General features: G+C 36.3%; 4 protein-coding genes across 4 annotated transcripts; 1 reads left to right on the plus strand and 3 right to left on the minus strand.

Moving 5' to 3' along the window:
- The first annotated feature begins 1,502 nt into the window (after positions 1 to 1,502).
- LOC100177853 (dickkopf-related protein 3) lies at positions 1,503 to 7,065 on the plus strand. Its single transcript, XM_002131509.4, has 8 exons — positions 1,503 to 1,757; positions 1,934 to 2,058; positions 3,232 to 3,349; positions 4,655 to 4,753; positions 5,386 to 5,570; positions 5,924 to 6,114; positions 6,231 to 6,304; positions 6,417 to 7,065. Exons 1-8 carry the CDS (start codon positions 1,556 to 1,558, stop codon positions 6,605 to 6,607), a joined length of 1,185 nt encoding a protein of 394 aa, XP_002131545.1. The 5' UTR covers positions 1,503 to 1,555; the 3' UTR covers positions 6,608 to 7,065.
- A 1,209-nt stretch (positions 7,066 to 8,274) lies between these two features.
- On the minus strand, positions 8,275 to 11,040 carry LOC778699 (homeobox protein MSX-3). The gene is made up of 4 exons (XM_004226288.4): positions 9,835 to 11,040; positions 9,236 to 9,512; positions 8,730 to 8,866; positions 8,275 to 8,481 (listed from the first exon to the last, which is right to left on the minus strand). The coding sequence occupies exons 1-4, from the start codon at positions 10,190 to 10,192 to the stop codon at positions 8,372 to 8,374; spliced, it is 882 nt and encodes a 293-aa protein (XP_004226336.2). The 5' UTR covers positions 10,193 to 11,040; the 3' UTR covers positions 8,275 to 8,371.
- Positions 11,041 to 12,259: 1,219 nt separating this feature from the next.
- On the minus strand, positions 12,260 to 16,498 carry LOC100182552 (CDK5 regulatory subunit-associated protein 3). Its single transcript, XM_002131354.4, has 10 exons — positions 16,345 to 16,498; positions 15,769 to 15,948; positions 15,266 to 15,403; positions 14,926 to 15,152; positions 14,437 to 14,593; positions 14,124 to 14,297; positions 13,746 to 13,874; positions 13,333 to 13,538; positions 13,063 to 13,234; positions 12,260 to 12,781 (listed from the first exon to the last, which is right to left on the minus strand). Exons 1-10 carry the CDS (start codon positions 16,450 to 16,452, stop codon positions 12,710 to 12,712), a joined length of 1,563 nt encoding a protein of 520 aa, XP_002131390.1. The 5' UTR covers positions 16,453 to 16,498; the 3' UTR covers positions 12,260 to 12,709.
- On the minus strand, positions 16,496 to 19,133 carry LOC100180206 (protein arginine N-methyltransferase 9). Its single transcript, XM_002131343.4, has one exon. It carries the CDS (start codon positions 19,031 to 19,033, stop codon positions 16,685 to 16,687), a length of 2,349 nt encoding a protein of 782 aa, XP_002131379.1. The 5' UTR covers positions 19,034 to 19,133; the 3' UTR covers positions 16,496 to 16,684.
- Between the last annotated feature and the right edge of the window lie 124 nt (positions 19,134 to 19,257).

Here is a 19,257-nt window from a genome sequence, read left to right on the forward strand (position 1 = left end):
TATGTACCATAACTCCCAATCTCGGATATATTCGAAGTTTTATATTGCGCGGTTTTAAATTCTTCATACAATGTTGTGGGGTAAGATGGGATAACGTTAGCTCCTAAATCCCAAATATCTTTTGATCAGGTTTAAACAATTAACAACGTTTTCTTAGAGTCGTAAAGATGCGGTTATTCAATTCTGTAAAATAATCTTTGTTTACTACCAAATGGCTTGGAAGAGAGAATGACAATATAATATGTCATGTTTCATCTTATCGTACTATATATTAAACGTTTTCTAATCAAATTAAGTTAATATACTTGCTCAAATTTTTTTAATATAATGTAATGAAATATTTATGTTTTTTCAGCTAATTTAAAAGTAACTTTCCAAGTGTAAGCCCTTAGCAGCAAGATTATTATGAGCAATCTCTTCGTGATGGGTCATGTCGCCTCTCGCTTCGATCATCGGCTTGTCCAAGCAAATACAACTTTATCTAAGATTTTAATGTTCGATTCCATACAGATCAAAATTGGATCAGGGTAAAGGCTACCATCGGTAAGTGCTGTAAGCGCTTTTTAACTAAGCTTTTTTACGAAACGAAAGGCTGGAGTAAATATTCTTTGGTAGCTGTAGCGTAATGGTCCACTGCTTAATATTTGGCGGCAAAACGGTAGCGGTGAAAAGTAAGGATACTAAATATTTGTTCTGTATGTTTTTAATTCAATTAACTAGATGTGTTTAAATATATTTTTGACATAATACAGTTATGATGGGCGTTTTTAAACGAAAAATCACCGTATTGTGGTCTGGTTTCGAAATTTGTATGCGGATTTAGACTTCTTTCAAAAATGTTCCTTAATTATTAGTTGGAAAGTTTGAATGACGACGACATACGAAATGCTGTTTTAATCGTCAGCCACAATAAAGCTGTTTATATAGCTTTGACCGCAGGCAGCTAAACGGCGCCCATGTTTTGGGGAAGCAGATTAATCCCATAAAATGTAAATCATGTAACTAAGTTAATTTTTTTAAATCGTGATACTGTTTTCGTATATTTTTCGCGGTTTAAAGTAAAAAGAGCGATTTGTGTAATCACTGAGTTTTCGCAATAAATATGGTTACACGGATCGGCCTAATTACGGGTTATATTGATGGGATGATTTTCAAGTAAACCGCATTTTTCACATCGTACCTAAAACAGCCCAAACCTGAATTTGCAGACAATTAAAACATACACGGTAGTTTCGGGAATATAAGTTATTGAATCTTTGAGAATTTAAAATATTTAAAACGGTGTGCAAACGTGTGGACCTCGTGTGGCGCGTCTTGTATAGGCGAGTCTCGTGTTTATCTCGTGGATTATTTTAGGAAGCGAGAAAAAGGAGACGAGAGTAAATTATTAATAAGAAGGGAGATAGATTGTCCCCGCTTCGGACAGCTCGTTTCTACACAGCATGCACTGTAGACTTTTTTGGCCGCGCTGTTTATGGTTTAACAGTTAACCTGCAATTGTGTTGTTTTTTCAGTTTAGCATTAGCAAGATTAAAAATCGTAGTAAAAACAGAAAATGAAACGACTCGTCGTCTTTTCTTTCATTCTGCTGGTGAATTTTTGTTCGGGGATGTATCGGTATAGGTTGGGCGGAGAGCTGGACCGTCAACTGTCTCCCTACACCATTGAAAACGATGCTAATGACCGAGAGGAGGAGGAAAGGGAAGATATGTTGTATAAATACATGATGGAGCAGCTTATTCGTGATATAGGAAAGGGTAAGATAATCAATCCGTCGTACATGTGTTGAAATTAAACCTATATTTGTATTGAATTTTTTGCATTTTTTTTGCTATATTTGTATTGAATTTTTGCGGAGTTAGCCCTATCCCCAAATACTAACAACTCGGTTAAGTTATGTCAGTTTGAAATACATATAAATGTAAATCTGCAGAAAATACCTTTGAAAACGAACTCCAAGACAACGATAGTCCCCCCAGTGCTTTAGAAGAGCTGACTCGTCTTGAGAACACAATCGATGATTTGGATAAAGACGGAAGATGGGTAGACGAAGTTGAGGTATACTGTCACGTCATATGTTTTATGATTGTTTTACTTATTTCCCAGGAGGCTAGTTAAAATTGTATTAGCTATATCGTTGGTGTGTTTGTATGTGTTATAAAAACATATTGGAAACTGCTGTTAAAATTGCACAACACTTTACGAGTGTCATGCCAGTACTATATTTCATTTATTTCATGAAATATTTATTTAAAAAACCAAGGCCGTTTAAAGCAAGGTTTTGTTTCGATGTCGTGAATGCATAGAACTGTGCTGGGGTAAGATAGGACACCGTTATGGCACCTAAGTACCATATTTTCTAACCGGATTTTAAACAAAATAGAACGATTTTTTAGAGTCGTGGTGCTGTGGTTATAATTCCTGTAAATATAGTTTTTGGTAAATGCCAAATAAGGCGAGAGACGAAAACCATGTCCCATCTTGCCCCACCCTAGTGAATTCTTTTATACGCCTCAAAATATTCGATAATTGCATCGGGATTCTGCAATTGTCATCTGCATGGACGTCTGGTTTCATGCATGAAAACACATGGTTAATACATGTCAACACAATCCAACCGCTGAGATTATTTCCATTTGCACTCAATTTTACGGTGCGCGCATCTGTCTCGAATCAATAATTTTCGAAAAAAATCAATACACGAATGCCAATATACAATAACATCAAGAGTCTAAAGGTGTTAAACCACATGCCTGCTTTGAAGTTCGAAATTGCCTTCATAAATACTAATTTCGCGCTCCACAGAATAAAGTTATCGACCAACGGACTTTATAGGCAAAACAATGTTAAACACAAAGCTGTTATGTTTCTTGCGATTAATAGATAAAATTATCGTTACATACTATGCCTAAAAAACCTGTGTGTTGTTTAACACATAACCCAACGTACAATAGGTTATACCAGAACGCATCGATGTGTGTAAGCTATATATTTTCCATATATAGGGAGAGAGAAGATGGGACAACTTTTTATTCTATTTTCTCATTTCATTTGTTAGTAAACAAAAATTATTAAAATAATTATAAAAATGTATCATCTTTACGACTCCCACAAACTGTTGTTAATTATTTAAAACACCATAAGGATATTTGAAAATTGTGCGCTAAAGGTGTCCCATATCCCCCCACCCTACTATATATTACCTATTGTGACATTATTTTCGCCCCACAGACGCTGGAAAACGAATTTCCTCCTAACTACCACAACGTCACAGAGTTTCGAACCAAAATTGGGAATCAGTCAGTTCATGTGAAAGAATCTATCGACAAAAACACCCTGGGGAATGAAGGTATTACAAAATTATAATTGCATTATTGTTATAGATATACGGCAAGTGGGTTTCGATTTTAATGAGAACCCACCAGAAAAGCGTGCCGGAATTTAGAAAGCGGTAGTCGAACAAATTAAACCCTGACTGTAGATATATAGTAGGGTGGGGTAAACTAGGACACTTTTGCATTCTTTTCCCGTCTCATTTTTTTAGTAAACAAAGAATAGTTACAGAATTATATAGCGTAGCGCGAAACTATAAAACAAGGTTGTTAATGGTTCAAAAATCGATCATTAAATATGTGATTTAGTTGCAAGTAGATCCCGTCTTACGCCCACAGTACTATAATTCATTTTTATTGTCGCGTAAAATACGCTTAAGTAATGCGAAACAGCAACGGGTTTATAAGCAATTAACATTTGAAACTGAACGTATCCCTACCATTAATAAATTATTTAGATAGATTAGGAAAGCTTTTTGTCACAGCGGTTCCATTATTTCAATTTTATGCATAATTTAAATACGAGCCAACGTATAATTTACATGGAAGAAGAGTTGAAGGATTTTTGTCCCATAGTTTTCATACAGTCACACCAATGTCATATATGCTTTCAACCAAAATCCAATAGTTAATAATGTCGGCCGTATTAAACAGTACGTTCAACTGATTAATATTTTATAAACTTGATTTGTTTTGACATTAAAATCGCCTAGAATAACTACGCCTAGAAAAATATCGACCGTAGCTTGACATGTAAACACCATACACCCTTCCATAATAAAGCATGGTAGGGCGAACCCGACGCCGTGGTGATTTGTAGGAAGATATATACCGCAGAGCAATTATCGATTTCCGGCTCTCAACGCAAAATAATAGCCAGTCTGGTCAGGCGTACGGTCTCCTGTTTAATGAGTGTGGTGTATACACCAGACGCTGCGGTTTCTTTGTACACACATTTACTGAGACGAGGCTTGACGTATACACTGTTTGCTTTTAACGATTACCAATGCTTTTTCTGTAAAACCTCAAACCGGTCCTTTTTATATCATGTTTTATAATGGGGTCCTTTTAACGTCATTGTACAGAGCGAGAAAATGCTCACATAGCAATATTAAACATTTTTAAGGCGAGTGACACCATCACGACTCCCATAGACCGTTGTACCTATTTAAAACACGATCATGATATATTCGGATATTACGTGCTAAGTGTCCCATCTTCCTTCACCCCAATCTATTTTAAAACTGTTTTATTACGTACAATAATGAGCAAGTTTCTACAATCTCTGAGTAACGGTATATGTATTACTTTTTGTTGTGCAGGTCAATCTGAATGGCTGTCCGAAGAAATCACCTCAAAAAGCGATGTCAAACGAGACCGAGGCCCATGGAAATGTTCGATCGCATTCCCATGTTCAGAAGGTAAGTTGAAACGAATTTGGATTTCTTGGGATATGCCACACACAGTGTAATCATATACGTGGTATTACTTTTGTAGGAAAGGGTATTATTAGTGTATTAGATTAATGCTACGATGTTTAGCCACAGAATCCAAAAGAATAAAGGATAATCATAATTGTAATGTATACCGGTAGCAATTATTGGTTGACAAAATCATTAGTTAAGAGTGAAACAGATCACATACAATTGCTATATAGCATTCGAGTGTATATAGCACACGTACTTGAGCTGAATGTGGCGCCTATTCATTTTGCGGTGACTGCTGCTTGCGGTAAAACAAAATTGCAGAACCGGTATAAAGTGACATTTTTTAAAGAACTTAGTTATTTATATTATTAACATGGTGAAGGGCAGGTTAGTAAGGTAGGGGAATACGGGACACCTTTAGCACAAAATATCCAAATATCCTGATCGTGCTTTCCAATTAACAACGGTCTATGGGAGTCTTGAGGATACGGTTGTATAATTCTTTGAATGTCCTTTGTTTACTACCAAATGGGACGAAAAAAGAGAAAATGTCCCATCTTACTCCACCCTACTATACTGCAAAGGAGAATGAAATGATAACTCAATAAAATTGTCACTTTCTGCAGACGAATATTGCTTTGAAACTCAAACATCAAGCGAGTGCAAAGAATGTAAATTAGAAGGAGACCAATGTGTGGATAATGCGGAGTGTTGTCAGGAACCTCATGCCAACTACGATCACCAAGCTATGTGTGTATTCGGTCGGTGTAAACTATCTACAAGACCAGGAGCAATTGGTACCATTTGTGAGGTTGGTAATATTAAACTAAAAAAATAAATAAAAAAATGAAAGAATGTATGAATGAATGAATAAATGAATGAATGTAACTTGTTTTATCTTCGCGTGACCAGGAACGGCGGTCGTTATAACACGGGTGTTCTGTTTCATACGTTGTGTTCTAACAAATGGAAATAAGGTGCTAACGGTATCCCATCTTATCCCAAAGTATCATAAAAAAACTAATTTGTGACAGGCAGTTGCTTACCAACAATGCAAATGTTCCTTCGTGTCAGAGCAATTATATAAATACGTGTTCTACATTAATCATGTTTACACTGTAAAGCAGTTATCAAAATAACACGAATTCCACATTCAATCTTTAGGTTCCTGACGATTGTGATGCTGGTATGTGTTGTGCGGACACACCTGGCTACGCGAGATCATTATGTAAACCAAACGCCAGGGTTGGAGAGCGTTGCTCGGTTGAACCAGATTACAATCCATCTGAATACATTGTCTTTGAAGATGGGCAATATTTTTGTCCATGCGAATCGGACCTGACTTGTGTTAGCAGGTATTCTAATGCTGCGTTATTAACAATCTTAAACGCATTGATTTCTTGCCACTGAGGCACACACGTACGTTAATAGGATTTACGTTCCACGAATGCTTAGTTTGTTATTTTCTCAGAGGTACAAACAAAGAGGACAACCTACAGGATTATAACACTCCACGGTTCTGCGAAATGCCTCGGCTAAACTTAGGTAAGGCTTATACCGTTCTTGTGGTTCCTTGGTTATTTTACGGCGCCCATTCGTGTGCTGCAAGTTGTGAGTCCAAATTCTAACACGATAACGATTTTCTAATTAAAAACAGATCGTGCGAGTACAAAGGACAAGGTGCAAATTGAAAGAGACCTTTTAGCAAAGCTGTTTCCGGAACTGGTTGTACCGCACTGGCAGCAGCGTATGGAGACGATAGAAGACCAACAGTTCACTTCAAAAATGAATCCAAGTCTTCACAAAACGACCAAAAAAGCAATGGAGGAAAACGAATTGATCATGTAAATGAGAAATTTAGGTTACAAACGGTACTATTACACGTTACGCACATATGCCAAAACCACATTATAGCCTGCAGTCAACCGAATATGTTTATATTAGTAACAAGTCAATATTATTTCGCATTCTTTTGCAACGATTTGCACATATTATGTACATTCCCATTTAAGTCCGGAGCACGGAAACGCACTAAGATCATCGTTAAGACGTTTCGTTGTTGCTGTTGTCTTCGTTGTAACTCACGACTTGAAGCCAAAAATGCCAGAGATTTATTTTCAAACAATATTGTGGTCTGTGTGTTTACGAAGCGCGCAGAGCTATAAGGCCTAGCCGTAGCGTATTTTTGTTGTCACCCACTGTCATTTACTGTTGTGATATTAAACTTGTTTCCTTGTATTGTAAACGATGGTGACAGTATAGGTAAGGTACGTGGAAGAATTGTCTTGTTTTGATGTTTACGTGAATATAGACAAAAAATGTGAATGCGGAACTAAAATATCGGTGGAGGACAAAAATGTCGGCGACAGACAAAAACATCCGTGATGGAAGAAAGGTGTTAATGGCGGACATAAAATGCCTGTGACAGACTAAAACTTTCGTGGTGCACATATAAACATGGTGACGAATAAAAGAATGAATGTCCGAGGTGGACAAAAACTGTCGGTAGGTGGCGAACAAAGTTGTTTTTAACAAGAAAAGGCTTCGGGCATATTACAAAAACGTACCATAACATGTCACTTTTATTCCGTAAACCACAGCAGTATAGTGGAATACGAATTTATATGGGTTCGTATGATAATCTGGAAATTTACTTCGTAAAAATGGTTCAATTGACGTGCAGCGTCTAATAACGTAAAACTCGCTATGGGCATAGAATGCCTTCAGCGAATCATTACCAACGTTGTGTTATAAGGCCGGCAGCCCAGCTGGTGCCGTTTTCCTAATTTATCCAACTCCGTCTACATTCTCAGGCATATTCCTCCCACTCCTAAAGAGAAAAACGGTCCTCCTGGAGCAAAAATGCAAGATTTTTCCCGATTTTTGGAAATCACTCAACAAAATGCGGGACTCTAATTGCTCTTCTCGCAGCTTCGGCTGTTTGAATTCATTTGCTAAGCAAGTTGCAATCGATATTACTTGTTTTGTACAGAGAGTGTGTTTGTTACAGTGCCTAAAACATGTTTACCTGAAGTTATTGATATAAACCAAGTTAGTAATTTTGTTAGGCAGGCGACTGCGGTACGCTTATCTAATGCTTTTATAGAAATAGCTAGAAGTTATTATCAGTTATGTGCAGTTAATTAAGATATACCCGACATCATTGGTGTGTCACTATCCGGTGGTAACGTCAAGCCTTGAACCCGAATCACTAGTCTCAATCCGTGCGCTCTATACCACGGCACCGGACATCCAGTAAGTTTCGTTCACCTTTTTGTATTTTTCTTTGTTTAGTTTATTATCGATGTTTCAGCCTTTGCTGGGAGCTAAACATGTGCTTTTCAATCTTCCTTCGACGTTAGTACTTTCACGTAGGTTATCACTGTGTTTATATAGACGGAGAAATAGCAGTTACGGCGTATATATACGCATGTTGTTAGACACGTACAGTTTGCATTATCTATTATTCTATTCCGAAGACCGCAATGTTGCTCAGATTGATCGGCTACGCATAATACAGAAAGAAAAGATGTTGTATTGATAGTCGCCCAGTTTCATAATTCATGACAATCTCTTTAAAACATAACAGTAGACGAATATGTTTCGCTTTGATTAGTAATTGTTTTTATCAGTAAACATTTCGTTGGACATTCTGCTTCTATTCGGTGGTGAAAACGGCAACGGCTCCGGAAAACTTTGTAATCTCAAAGGTGCTAACTTTCCTGTAAAAAGTATGGTAATGTTGAGTCACCGAGCAGTATATATAGTAGGGTGGGGGGAGACTTTCTAATTTTTGTTTTATCGCCTCATTTTGTAGTTAACAAAACACATTCAGAGAACTATGAAACCGAATCCTCACGACTCGCGTAGACCGTTGGTAATTGTTTAAAACACGATCAGGATATTATGTGCTAAAGGTGTCCTATCTTCTCACACAGTACTATAACAATTTTGTGTTTAGCATTCTTACCACAATAAGCAGGTATGAGGTTGGGATAACACATCCCTGTAGGAACACCAAGCGCGAAAGCAGCGCGTTGTGCTTGCTGTGCCGCGGCTGCCCACATTTCAGATGCCAGTCTGAGACGACGTTTTGTTTTGTATCTCCTGATAACAAACGTAGAATTAAATTAATGATGTAACTTATTTATCCTCACGTGGCGGAGCAACCATAATCGTTATAAAACGGGTGTTCTGTTTTATTAGCACGTCGCGTCCGGTTACGTGTTATCACATGTTATCCGACATGGCACAGTTGGTTAGCGCGGATACCTGTAACCCAAGAGGTACTGGATTCAAGGCTTGTCGTTGCTATTACACTGTGGGCGTATATGATTAATTTTGTAAGGTTTGACTTTTTTTGTAATGTATACATGACTGACAATATAGATAACTCATTAAGGTCCATAATTTTTTATAATGACAAAACTGACAACCTATTGCAGTACTTTTAGTATAAATTAAATTTGTACTGACCTGTTTTGGAACCATATTTTAATCTGTGTCTCGGTCAGCTGCAACGCGTGTGCGAATTCTGTTCTTTCATTGCCGGTCAAATATTTTTGTTGAATAAATCGCTGCTCCAAAGCGCTAACTTGCGCTTGTGTAAAAGCGGCTCGCGTCCGCTTCCGTGTCGTACGTTTCTTAGTTTTCAAGATATCTATATTTTCGGTTCGTGGGGAGAGGCAGTTTGCAGGACTACTCTGAACCGATCTAGATGCTGTTTCATCTGGTTTATTCATTTCCGGAGACTCTGCAAAATCGTTTTAAATTACTAAAACGTTGCATAATAGTCAGCTAATTACCAACAAAGTTACATATGTGGTAACTCGTAAGCGGGCACGCAATGTGTGAAACGGAAAACGTGTGTTATAACGACTATCGTTGCTTCGCCACTCGAGGACGAATAAGTAAATTCCATTCTTTTATTTAATAGGCTCACGTCAGTTATATTTAAGAAAAAAAAAAAAATTAGAGCAAAGAACGATTACATTTTCATTTGTATAAATGCTGGTGTGATAAAGGCTAGCAATACGTACAATAATCGTATGTATACAGATTTTTACTTTGCTTACCTGGTGTTTGTAATCTCTGCGCAGAGCTGTCGGCATTTTGCATACTTGTGTGATCAAACTGCCGCGTCTGAAATGCAGTTCTTGATGTGTTTGCTGCATAAATGTCTTTAACTCGTTGGCTGTGTAGCAAATAATTTTCAGCAAAAAGTTTTTCCAGGCACTGTTGGTGATTACTGGCATATGCAGAATTGTAAGGGTAGCCGCTAAACATCGGAAAATAGTTGGGTGGTCTTGCGGGGTCGTCAGGGTCGATCGGCCGCCATATTTTGTGCGGCTTTGTTGTAATATTCCAATATGGCGGGCTACTACCAGACGGCGTGTTTTTGTTATTTGGCAATTGTAGATTCGTATCTACCATTTTAAAACAATGCAATTTCGCTTCTAGTGGTAAACAAATAAAATAGAATAATAACTTTAGAGGCTATAGCAACAGCTAAACCGATCAAATAAAATAGATTTAGATTAATACTTTTGTCAAAGTCTGCAACGCCCTTTTTGCTGAACGTCCTATTGAAACTTCTTGTCTAATAGTCATAATCTAAATCAACTTTGGTAATTGTAATTACAGACAAACCCTCGACATTGCCGCAACTTGTAGGCCTATATAGTCTATGTCTATATAGTTTGTACAAACGAGACCGATGATTGCTTTGCGGGCATTAATAGAAACTAAGAGTCCACGAAATTTTGCTGTAACGGAATTTTGTGTTCAATTTTAAAAGTCCAGGCTCTGTTTTGATAAGTACCAAGTCTGCTAGCACACATGTGATGTAATATCTGCGCGAAACGGCACTCGAGGAACAATCTAAACATTATTTGAAGCCGAGAAAACCAGTTGGTCCTGTAAAATCCACACAGCCAACACGCTGTATTCGAATTTCGGCTCCGTTAAACAAGCGGTAATAAAAACACGACAAAATATTATGAAACAACCAAAATCCACTTCTCGTGAGAGATCCTGAGAGCGGAGCTTACTTGTGAGTTTTGGAGCGATTAGGCTCTTCCGTTGCGGCGAGAAGCTACCAGTATCGTAGGTTTAGTGTAGCTCACTTGTTAAGTGCCTGTTAAAACTACAGTCTAGGTACTAAGGAACCTGGATATGTTATTACAGGTCGAAGTGGAGTTGTTCTTAACCAATGCCACTCATAAGGACAGCGTTTGCAACGAAAATTTGCGACCTCGCTTTGAACGTGACAAATACCTATAGGCTCAAACGAATATAATGTACAGCTACAGCATATTATTAAAAAAAAAAAAACGATTTACTGTACAAATTAGAAAACCAACCGTTTATAGTACAACAGCTCGTAAAAAGTCTGTATTTAAATGCCGTTTTGTAAAACGACGACGACGAAATGCAATAACATATTTTCTAATACTAATTGACTCAGCGATCCCAATTTTACGATACATCCCATAAATTATTCTGCTGTAAACGAAACTGAGTTAAATAAACACTTATTTTACCAAGTTAAAAACAATTCCGTACGCTATACTATATTTCTTTCTAAAACTGCTAAAACTCCATTAAAATGCACAATTGCAAAACAACGTGGCAATGACTCATTCATTTAGTATCGTATCACAATTACCAACAATTTGGAATGTGACGTGTAAATAATTTTCAATCTGAAAATAAAAATTTCATCTGAAAATTGAATTATCGAACTGGGGAGTCATTTCTACTTTCTGCCCGCGCTCAAATGCACAAAACCAGTCAAATAAAATTATATTACTTTTATAAAGACGCCGTGTTTTGATCATTCACTCCGAAGAAGCGCCATTTACAATAGATTTATAATGATTCCAAATCAAAACAACATATTTTGACGCACCCACTTTTAAAATCACAAAATAAAGTTCCGTCTGTCATTCAAAGAGCTGCAAGCTGGTGTGGAGGAGATATCGTTTTAGGCCAGGCTCACGTTATTGTCTCTTAGAATCATCGGAATTTACATCAAAACATGTAACGGTACCGCGCTATTCAATGGAAATACATTAGGAGCTGGTCGCATTAATAGAACTGATTATACAACGGGATGAAATGTCGTTATGACAGCAATTGAGATCGGTCTGGTGTTGTTTTTAAGAACAATAACTTCGCCTGTTTAGCGACGAATTAGACACTCCTAGCACACGTTAAGGAGTCGGCACAGAGAGCACACAGCTTGTATTATGAATGCACCATGTCGGTACATTCTAAGGTCTTTCACAACCAAAGACAGCTGAGTTGATCTAGGCGGTTTAACAAAGCTTCAGCACACGCAGTTATTTAAGGGTTTATATTCGATAATAAAATGGCTGCCTTGTGTTTTTAACGCTGCCATACTACAACTAATAACTATTAATCTATGATGAGTAAATTTACATGTATGCTGTATACCGTAACACTAAATCTTTATAGTACACTACCACCACGAAAGGGTTTATGGTCTTTAATATATTCTGTTTCCATTACCAAACACATCTTGCAAAACAAACAAACATATTGCACCTAAAACATTAAGTCGCAAATCGATTTCCTAACACATAAAACCAAGAACTTGCATAAAATACAAATCGTGCACACATTATTTAGATGCGTCTTAAACCACTAAAGCTGGACAATTTGTTTTCGATACAAGGTAGAAACAGTTGCACAAAAATGTAGCCTTAGAGGATTTGGGGTAATGAAATATTACCTAAAAACATCTGGCAGAGCGGAATTTTATTTAAATGCGCTAGGTTGTGGGTTAAATGCGCTAGGTTGTGGGTTTTATCACTGCTTTACATGGAACAAAATATTAAGTTTTTAATAATATTATTGAAACATGAATAATGGTCAAATGTAATTCAAAGTTTAAATTTGTGCAAATACACTGCAGTATTCAAGGCCTTATAACAAGTTAATTGCGCCCATTAAATGAACAGGTCTGTCCTTGTATCGTTTTGATATTTCCTTTTCAACCTGATAACAAAAACATTTTCAGTTAGTGTCCTCACTTTGTGACATCAATAAAAAACAACAATTTCTTATTTTGTTAAAGTCGGTTTACAAAAGAACTCTTAAACACTAATTAAAATATTGTTTAAAAATTGAAAATAAAATATCACAAAATGGCTAACGAAGCAAAAATTTCAACATCTAATTACTACACTATCGCAGCTACACTAAAAAATTAAATAAATATTGCAAAAAAAAAAAATTACAACTAATTAGTAAATTTTGAAACAACCAGTATAACTTACCAGCTGTTTCCATTCTTTACATTCATCAACTAGCAGGGCTAACTTTGGATGAAGCAAATTAAGTTCCGTTGTAGCTTCATGGCTGCTAACCTCATGCACGGATACTTGGTTTTCATATTTTTTTGTTAGTGCCAAGCGTCTACTTAATGTGTCTGCCACTCTTTCCACGAATCTGTAACAAACAAGTGAATTATTAGCATATAATATAATGAAATAAGTAGATTCATAAATAACGACAATGAGCATGAGGTGTATCCATACATCACTTACTTTGGGGAATCTAAAATCCTACACAGCTGTGTCATCCTGTTTGAAGTGAGACTGTTATATACAGATGTCACTTGTACCAACATGCTCTCTAGCTCGCATGAAGATGTTAGCTGTAAAATGGGTGGAGCCTCCTGAAACTGGTTGATTGACAGGACATCAGATTCACAATGAGTCTCAGCTAGTCGTTGCGAAAGAAATCCAGTTAACTGAAAACAGAAACTAAAAAATTTACACTTTATTTTTTTTAGTTAATTAATTGGATACATGGTATATGTTGGATTTAAAACCCACGCTTTTAGCATATAAATTTCCATGTTTTTAAATGACTGTCGTTTTGGTGCTGCATGATGTTCATTCAGTCACAAAAAGTAAATATATTAAAACAGATTCTTTCAACATAATCGTCATATAACCTCAAGAAGTTCATTCACAAATTGATTCCTTGTCTTTACAAACTCAAGAACAGATAATGCGTCATCTCCGGTTGCCACTTTTTCAGTTGAATCGAGTTTACTGCCATTGGGCACCTCAGCAACGCTTACCTGTGAATAATCAAAACATACACATATTATCTTTTCAAGATATCGTCACATTCTTTAAGAGTACAACACAAATTAATATATACCCAATGCCAATAAAAACACACATTCTTAGTGCTGAAAAAATAGTGAGCTATTTTTAACAACAAGTGTAACATATGAATGCTTCAGCAACAATGGCCTAATAAACACAAACAGTGAAACAAGGTAAGCAACAAGCAAGCAGATTGCTTAGTTCGACATCTCTCTTACTTCTTCAATGTCCCAGCTCTGCATATCATCTTTGTTGAGTATTTCAAACCCGTTATCTTGTTCCTTCCCGCATCCTGTTGTCTCCAGCACGATACCAAGATCTTCAGTGCTCACATCAAAATCAATCACAGCATCTTCAACGGGATCAGGATCAAATGAGATGCCCCAGTCAATCTAAAATTTAAAATAAGCAAAATGTGAAAAAGTCGAGTAAAAAATATCATGTCTTTTTGTTTTAAAAATGTATCAATCTTTGCTACCAGAATTGAAGAGACAAATAAAAGTTATGATTATATTATAAAGCTTTGTTTACCTCCTCACTTTCTTCTTCCTTGATATTCTTATCTTTCAAACTATCTTCTTTCAGTATCTTATCAGGGAGATTCCCGGTTCTCCACTGGTACACTGTTGTGTTACCAAGCGTGCTTAAGTGACGTAACAAAAGCAGAATCTCGTCCGAAAATGAATTGCTGAAAGTAAAGTGAAATTTGGAATGGTTGTGTACTTTATGCACCTCACGCTCACTTAAGAATCTGCAACTTTGTGGGTGACGGTTGTTTCAATTTGCACAACTTTTTAGTAATCACTGATTAAGAGGAATTACAGTTGAGTTTACAGTAAATACAGGCAGACAATGTCACAATGGGGCCTACTACCCTCTGGTTACAAAGTGAGATTAAGATTTTATATGAAACCGATTGAATTTGTTTACTCATGAAGTTAGATGTATTTTATAAAGAAAGAACCTGTTACTGTTAAAACAAAGAAGGACAAAACCAAACATATTCAACAGACCACCTACCTTCCAAGTGAAAACTCCACAAATGCAATGTAATATTCCAACACTGGATAGAGGTCTTTACACTGAGCAGCGATATCATCAAATTCTTTCGGTAAATCTCTTACCAACTCCAGCAGTTCGCGTTGGACATTTTTCCCAACAATTCCGACCTTCTTACATTCTTCAGAGTAATGTCTCTTCACTTCTTGAGTGTTTCGAACACAATCTTGAATTTTTTTTCGGCTTTCCTAAAATTAGAAAACTTATGAAAATAATTGGAATTACAGCAACAGTTTAATTATTATCCAGTATAACAGTTGTTGTTTATTTAAACAAAAAATTGAAAAATATACTTCCAAACCTCTTGTATTTGATGGCATTTTGCTTTTTGTCTTTTAATTGCAGGAATTTCATAATTTAGATTGCGCAATAATCGGCTTGATAACTCAGCAAGGTGAAGATTTTCTTTCTCATATAATTTAACAATTTCTTGCCAATCCTGAAAAAAAAAGTTAAGGGGATATTGTAAAAACATAAAACTGTAGAGTATTCTACAACATAAGAAATAAGTGCAATAATGTATTATTGATTCGTACTACCCATATGAAGTGATTGTTTCATACTTACATGCCAGTTGAACAAAAAAATAATTTGACATACGGTACACAAAGGATAATAGTTAGAAAAAAAATGATTCTGTGGCATAAAAAAGGGAATATTATTGTAAGTAATGTACAAAGCTAATTGGGTGTTTATATTTTAAGTTTTTCAATTTTAAAAGAATTATTAGGTGGTAAGCTGTTTAACCAACAGCAGAGTAGCGCAATGTTAAATCGTTCGATTATATATATATTTCATAAATACCTTCATTCGTTTAGAAGAATACATTCCGAAAATATTCTTGCTCTCTTTTTCCGTGTCTTTTAAAACACTGACAATCTTCACGCACTTAAAGTAATGAAAGCATGAACCTTTAAGAAGTTTTTGCATTTCTTCTGTATTGGGCATGTCTTGAAGAGCATTGGATATTTTTTCCTTGACAACCTAGATTAATATCTAAATTTAAAACTAAATGCATACAATTGCATTTAGTTACAATGTAAGAGTTGTAGCAGACAACAGACCTTTAAAAAAAATTCCAAAATTTTGCTTTTTAGTTTTAAATCCAATTAAATTTAGAATTCCCTTACAGTGTTTATAAAAAAACGCTAATAGGGGCCAGAGCATTCAAGAGGGTCAGGACGTTAGGTGGTTTGTGCGGTGGTTGTAACCCTCTTAAAAATATAAAAGAAGGGAAAGTACAGGTAAAAGGGTAAACTTTTCCAAGTTTTTATACCATTTCAATAGAGTTGCAGCTGTGTTACCCAACCCCTGTAAACTCTTTCTGGCCGAATCATGGGTGATGGCCTCTTTAATTTTAAAAAGCAGACAAAAGTTTACCTCTGCAGCCATTTGCCACTTAATGTTACAATGTCTTCTGTCAACCAACCAATCCACTAGTTTGTTGCATTGAATATCAATCGGAATAAGAGCTTCTTCAGTAGCCATTGTGCTTATGCAGTTATTTTATAACTTAATGTATAAAACTCGACTTGATGTTTGGAAAAAAGGAATATTTAGATAGAAATACAAAAGCAATTTTCTGCTGATATCATATATGAGTGAACCAGTAAGTCAAAGCAGTATAGGTTAAAAAGTATAAGTCAATCAAAAAACTCATGATTATAAATACACAATGGCTTAATTGGATTTAAAACAGTAGGCCTATACATCAATATAACTAGCTTCCATATTTTGAAGCTGAAAATAGTAAAGAATCGTTATGAAGCGTTGTGTTTAATACAACTTCATCACCGATGGTTAAGTTTAACTGCTGTGAATTTGGTAGAACATACGCAGCTTGTAACCAGTGATTGTCATTGTCAATTGTGTTAATAATTACATCATCATAAAGGTTAATTTTAAACCAGAATAACACAGCATGTAAAGTCTGTTTCTTTGTGACCTGAAAGACTGCTGTTTTTTTGAAGTCTAATCCATCTAAAGCTGAATCATTGAAGTTTATAGTTAGCGTGTCTTTTGGTGGTGTAAGTCCAATATACTGCACTGTCTGCATGTCCAGATCACTATGTGTTGTTACTTTAAAATCATTCACTGTGGCTGCAATTTTAAATCCAAGTGTATTTTCATCACTAACCAACATACATTTTGATAAAATTTCATCGGAATGTATTAATTGAGCGACAACAGTCACTTTGTTTGGGATGAATTTCCCTCCTGGTAGAAGACAGTCTTTAAATTTCGCAAAATTTCGAAGCATATTTGGTACAAATAACCCACTTGGCTCTACAATGTCAGAAATAACGACTTCGTATTTAGGACTGGGTTCGGGAAGCTCTAGAAAGCATTCAACTTTTGTTGTTCCAGTGCAAAAGTCAAACACAGATTGGAAAGCTTTTAACTCTTTTTCCGAGTAACAATACTTTGACAGTTTCGAGATACTACCTGTATTGTTTGCCAGCTTTACCATTCTAAGGCTAAATCCATGTGAAACGTCCAGCACGTGTAAACTCGTATACTCAAAAGAAAGTACAGACTTACAGTACAACTCTGAGTATACGCAGTCATTTAAACGCAACATTTGGACTTCTGGTACAAGAACATGCGCTTGAAAATCTGTAAGAGTAACAGAAGAAAACTGAGAAATGACATCTTGCTTGGTGCCGTCTTTATCTAAACTTTCAACAACCATCAACCGAAGACAATCCGTTTCAACTTTAAAAGTTAGTCGTATAGTGGAGCTTTCGTCAATGAACTGTTTAAGGGTCTCATTGTTTTGTGAAAAGCATTGAACAGGATAAACAGCTTGCTCCCAACAGTGCTGGCTTTCAATATCAGTAATAATGTGATAGCCATCAGTTACTTTAAGGTCAAACCACATGACTACAGCATCCGGAGTCCCATTCTTAACTACAGGCAAATCAATGGTAATATTTTCGTGATTTCCAGTTGCAATTTTATCCAGAAGATCGGGATTATTGAAATCAACTTTGAAAAGAGTCTCTGGATTAGTTAGCACTTTGTGTGGTATATTCTTTATGGTTTCAGAAGTGTATGGCTCTTGGGTTACTGTTGGTACGAAAGTTAAATTTCCAGAATTACTTTTAAACTGGTTACCTACACAACTTGATATGGTAACATTTTGAAATTTTTCATGCTTATTCATTAAACAATGCTTTCTTCTTATAGCTTCAGATTCAATCACACAGCAAAACAAAGTCACTGAATTTGGAAGAACTTTTCCCCCCTGCGATTTCGCCTTTAATAAATGCTTCCATGCATGGTTTAAAGTATCAACCACACCTTCACCAAAGACACCAGCGTCGAGTGTTTCAGAAATGACAAGATCCACTTTTTGAGGTAGGGAGGCATTACCACTTCGATTTGAGTCTGAAGAAGAGACTGAAATATGTTCAGAGTGCTGATTTATGGTCTTTATTTGATGAGACAGCTGGTTTAACGAAATGCACTCTTCAGATATTGTATGCATTGCTTTGGACATTTCACAGGCGTAAACTGTACAGGATTTAAGTTGTGCAGCCATCATGCTAAGTAATCCTGTTCCACTTCCAATGTCCAAGACATGCACATCACAGGGTAAAGTCTCCATAGCTCTTTGTATGCCAGATTCAAAGCTTTGATTTCTAGCCTTATCATTAAGCATTGTGAAATGCCAGCTATCAACAAGTCCTCTTGTTGCATTTTCAAGATTTACCCTTGCAGGTTGACAGTAGCTATTTGCAACTAGAGCTTTCCTGAACATTCCAACAGCTTCTAGTTTCATACCCAATCGATGCAACTGGCACCCCATATGGTAATGTAGCATGTCACAGTCAAAATACGCATCACAGCCTTGTTGGTATAGTGTAAACAAGTTTTCGATGCGTCCCAGAGTTCGTAATTCGTTGCTCCATTCTCTCCACGAAGCAGAGAACTCGTCGTAGCAATTTTTACGAACGTGTGGGGCTATTTTTAACACCAACAAATAAAATGCAAAGGCTTTACCATAATTATGATCCAACAGATTGCTGCGTGCTTCCGCAATGTACACCTTAAGCATATGCTCCATTTAGAGACCTATTTCCAGTAGACTAACAACATCAAAAACAAACAAGGAAACGTGTAAACCTGAATTTCTATAAACATTAAACTAGCGCCCTCTAGCCAATAATGGGCACGTCTGAAAATAAAACACGTCAATGCGTCTTCGCATGTTTAATTAGCCACATTTCTTCACCCAAGTAATCATGCGTTACCGCTTTTTAGATACGGTGTAACATTTCAAATTTAAAT

Source organism: Ciona intestinalis, chromosome 8 (genome assembly GCF_000224145.3).
Source record: "Ciona intestinalis chromosome 8, KH, whole genome shotgun sequence".
Lineage (NCBI taxonomy): Eukaryota > Metazoa > Chordata > Ascidiacea > Phlebobranchia > Cionidae > Ciona > Ciona intestinalis.

Coding starts and splice junctions, on each gene's coding strand:
- LOC100177853 (XM_002131509.4), top strand. CDS start 1,556: ATGAAACGACTCGTCGTCTTTTCTTTCATTCTGCTGGTGAATTTTTGT. Junction 2,059..3,231: donor GATGGGTAGACGAAGTTGAG/GTATACTGTCAC, acceptor TTCGCCCCACAG/ACGCTGGAAAACGAATTTCC. Junction 3,350..4,654: donor AAACACCCTGGGGAATGAAG/GTATTACAAAAT, acceptor TTTGTTGTGCAG/GTCAATCTGAATGGCTGTCC.
- LOC778699 (XM_004226288.4), bottom strand. CDS start 10,192: ATGGTAGATACGAATCTACAATTGCCAAATAACAAAAACACGCCGTCT. Junction 9,513..9,834: donor GCAGAGATTACAAACACCAG/GTAAGCAAAGTA, acceptor ACGATTTTGCAG/AGTCTCCGGAAATGAATAAA. Junction 8,867..9,235: donor AAAATATGGTTCCAAAACAG/GTCAGTACAAAT, acceptor GTTTGTTATCAG/GAGATACAAAACAAAACGTC.
- LOC100182552 (XM_002131354.4), bottom strand. CDS start 16,452: ATGGCTACTGAAGAAGCTCTTATTCCGATTGATATTCAATGCAACAAA. Junction 14,594..14,925: donor GTGGAGTTTTCACTTGGAAG/GTAGGTGGTCTG, acceptor CTTTACTTTCAG/CAATTCATTTTCGGACGAGA. Junction 13,539..13,745: donor TTGTGAATGAACTTCTTGAG/GTTATATGACGA, acceptor TTCTGTTTTCAG/TTAACTGGATTTCTTTCGCA.
- LOC100180206 (XM_002131343.4), bottom strand. CDS start 19,033: ATGGAGCATATGCTTAAGGTGTACATTGCGGAAGCACGCAGCAATCTG.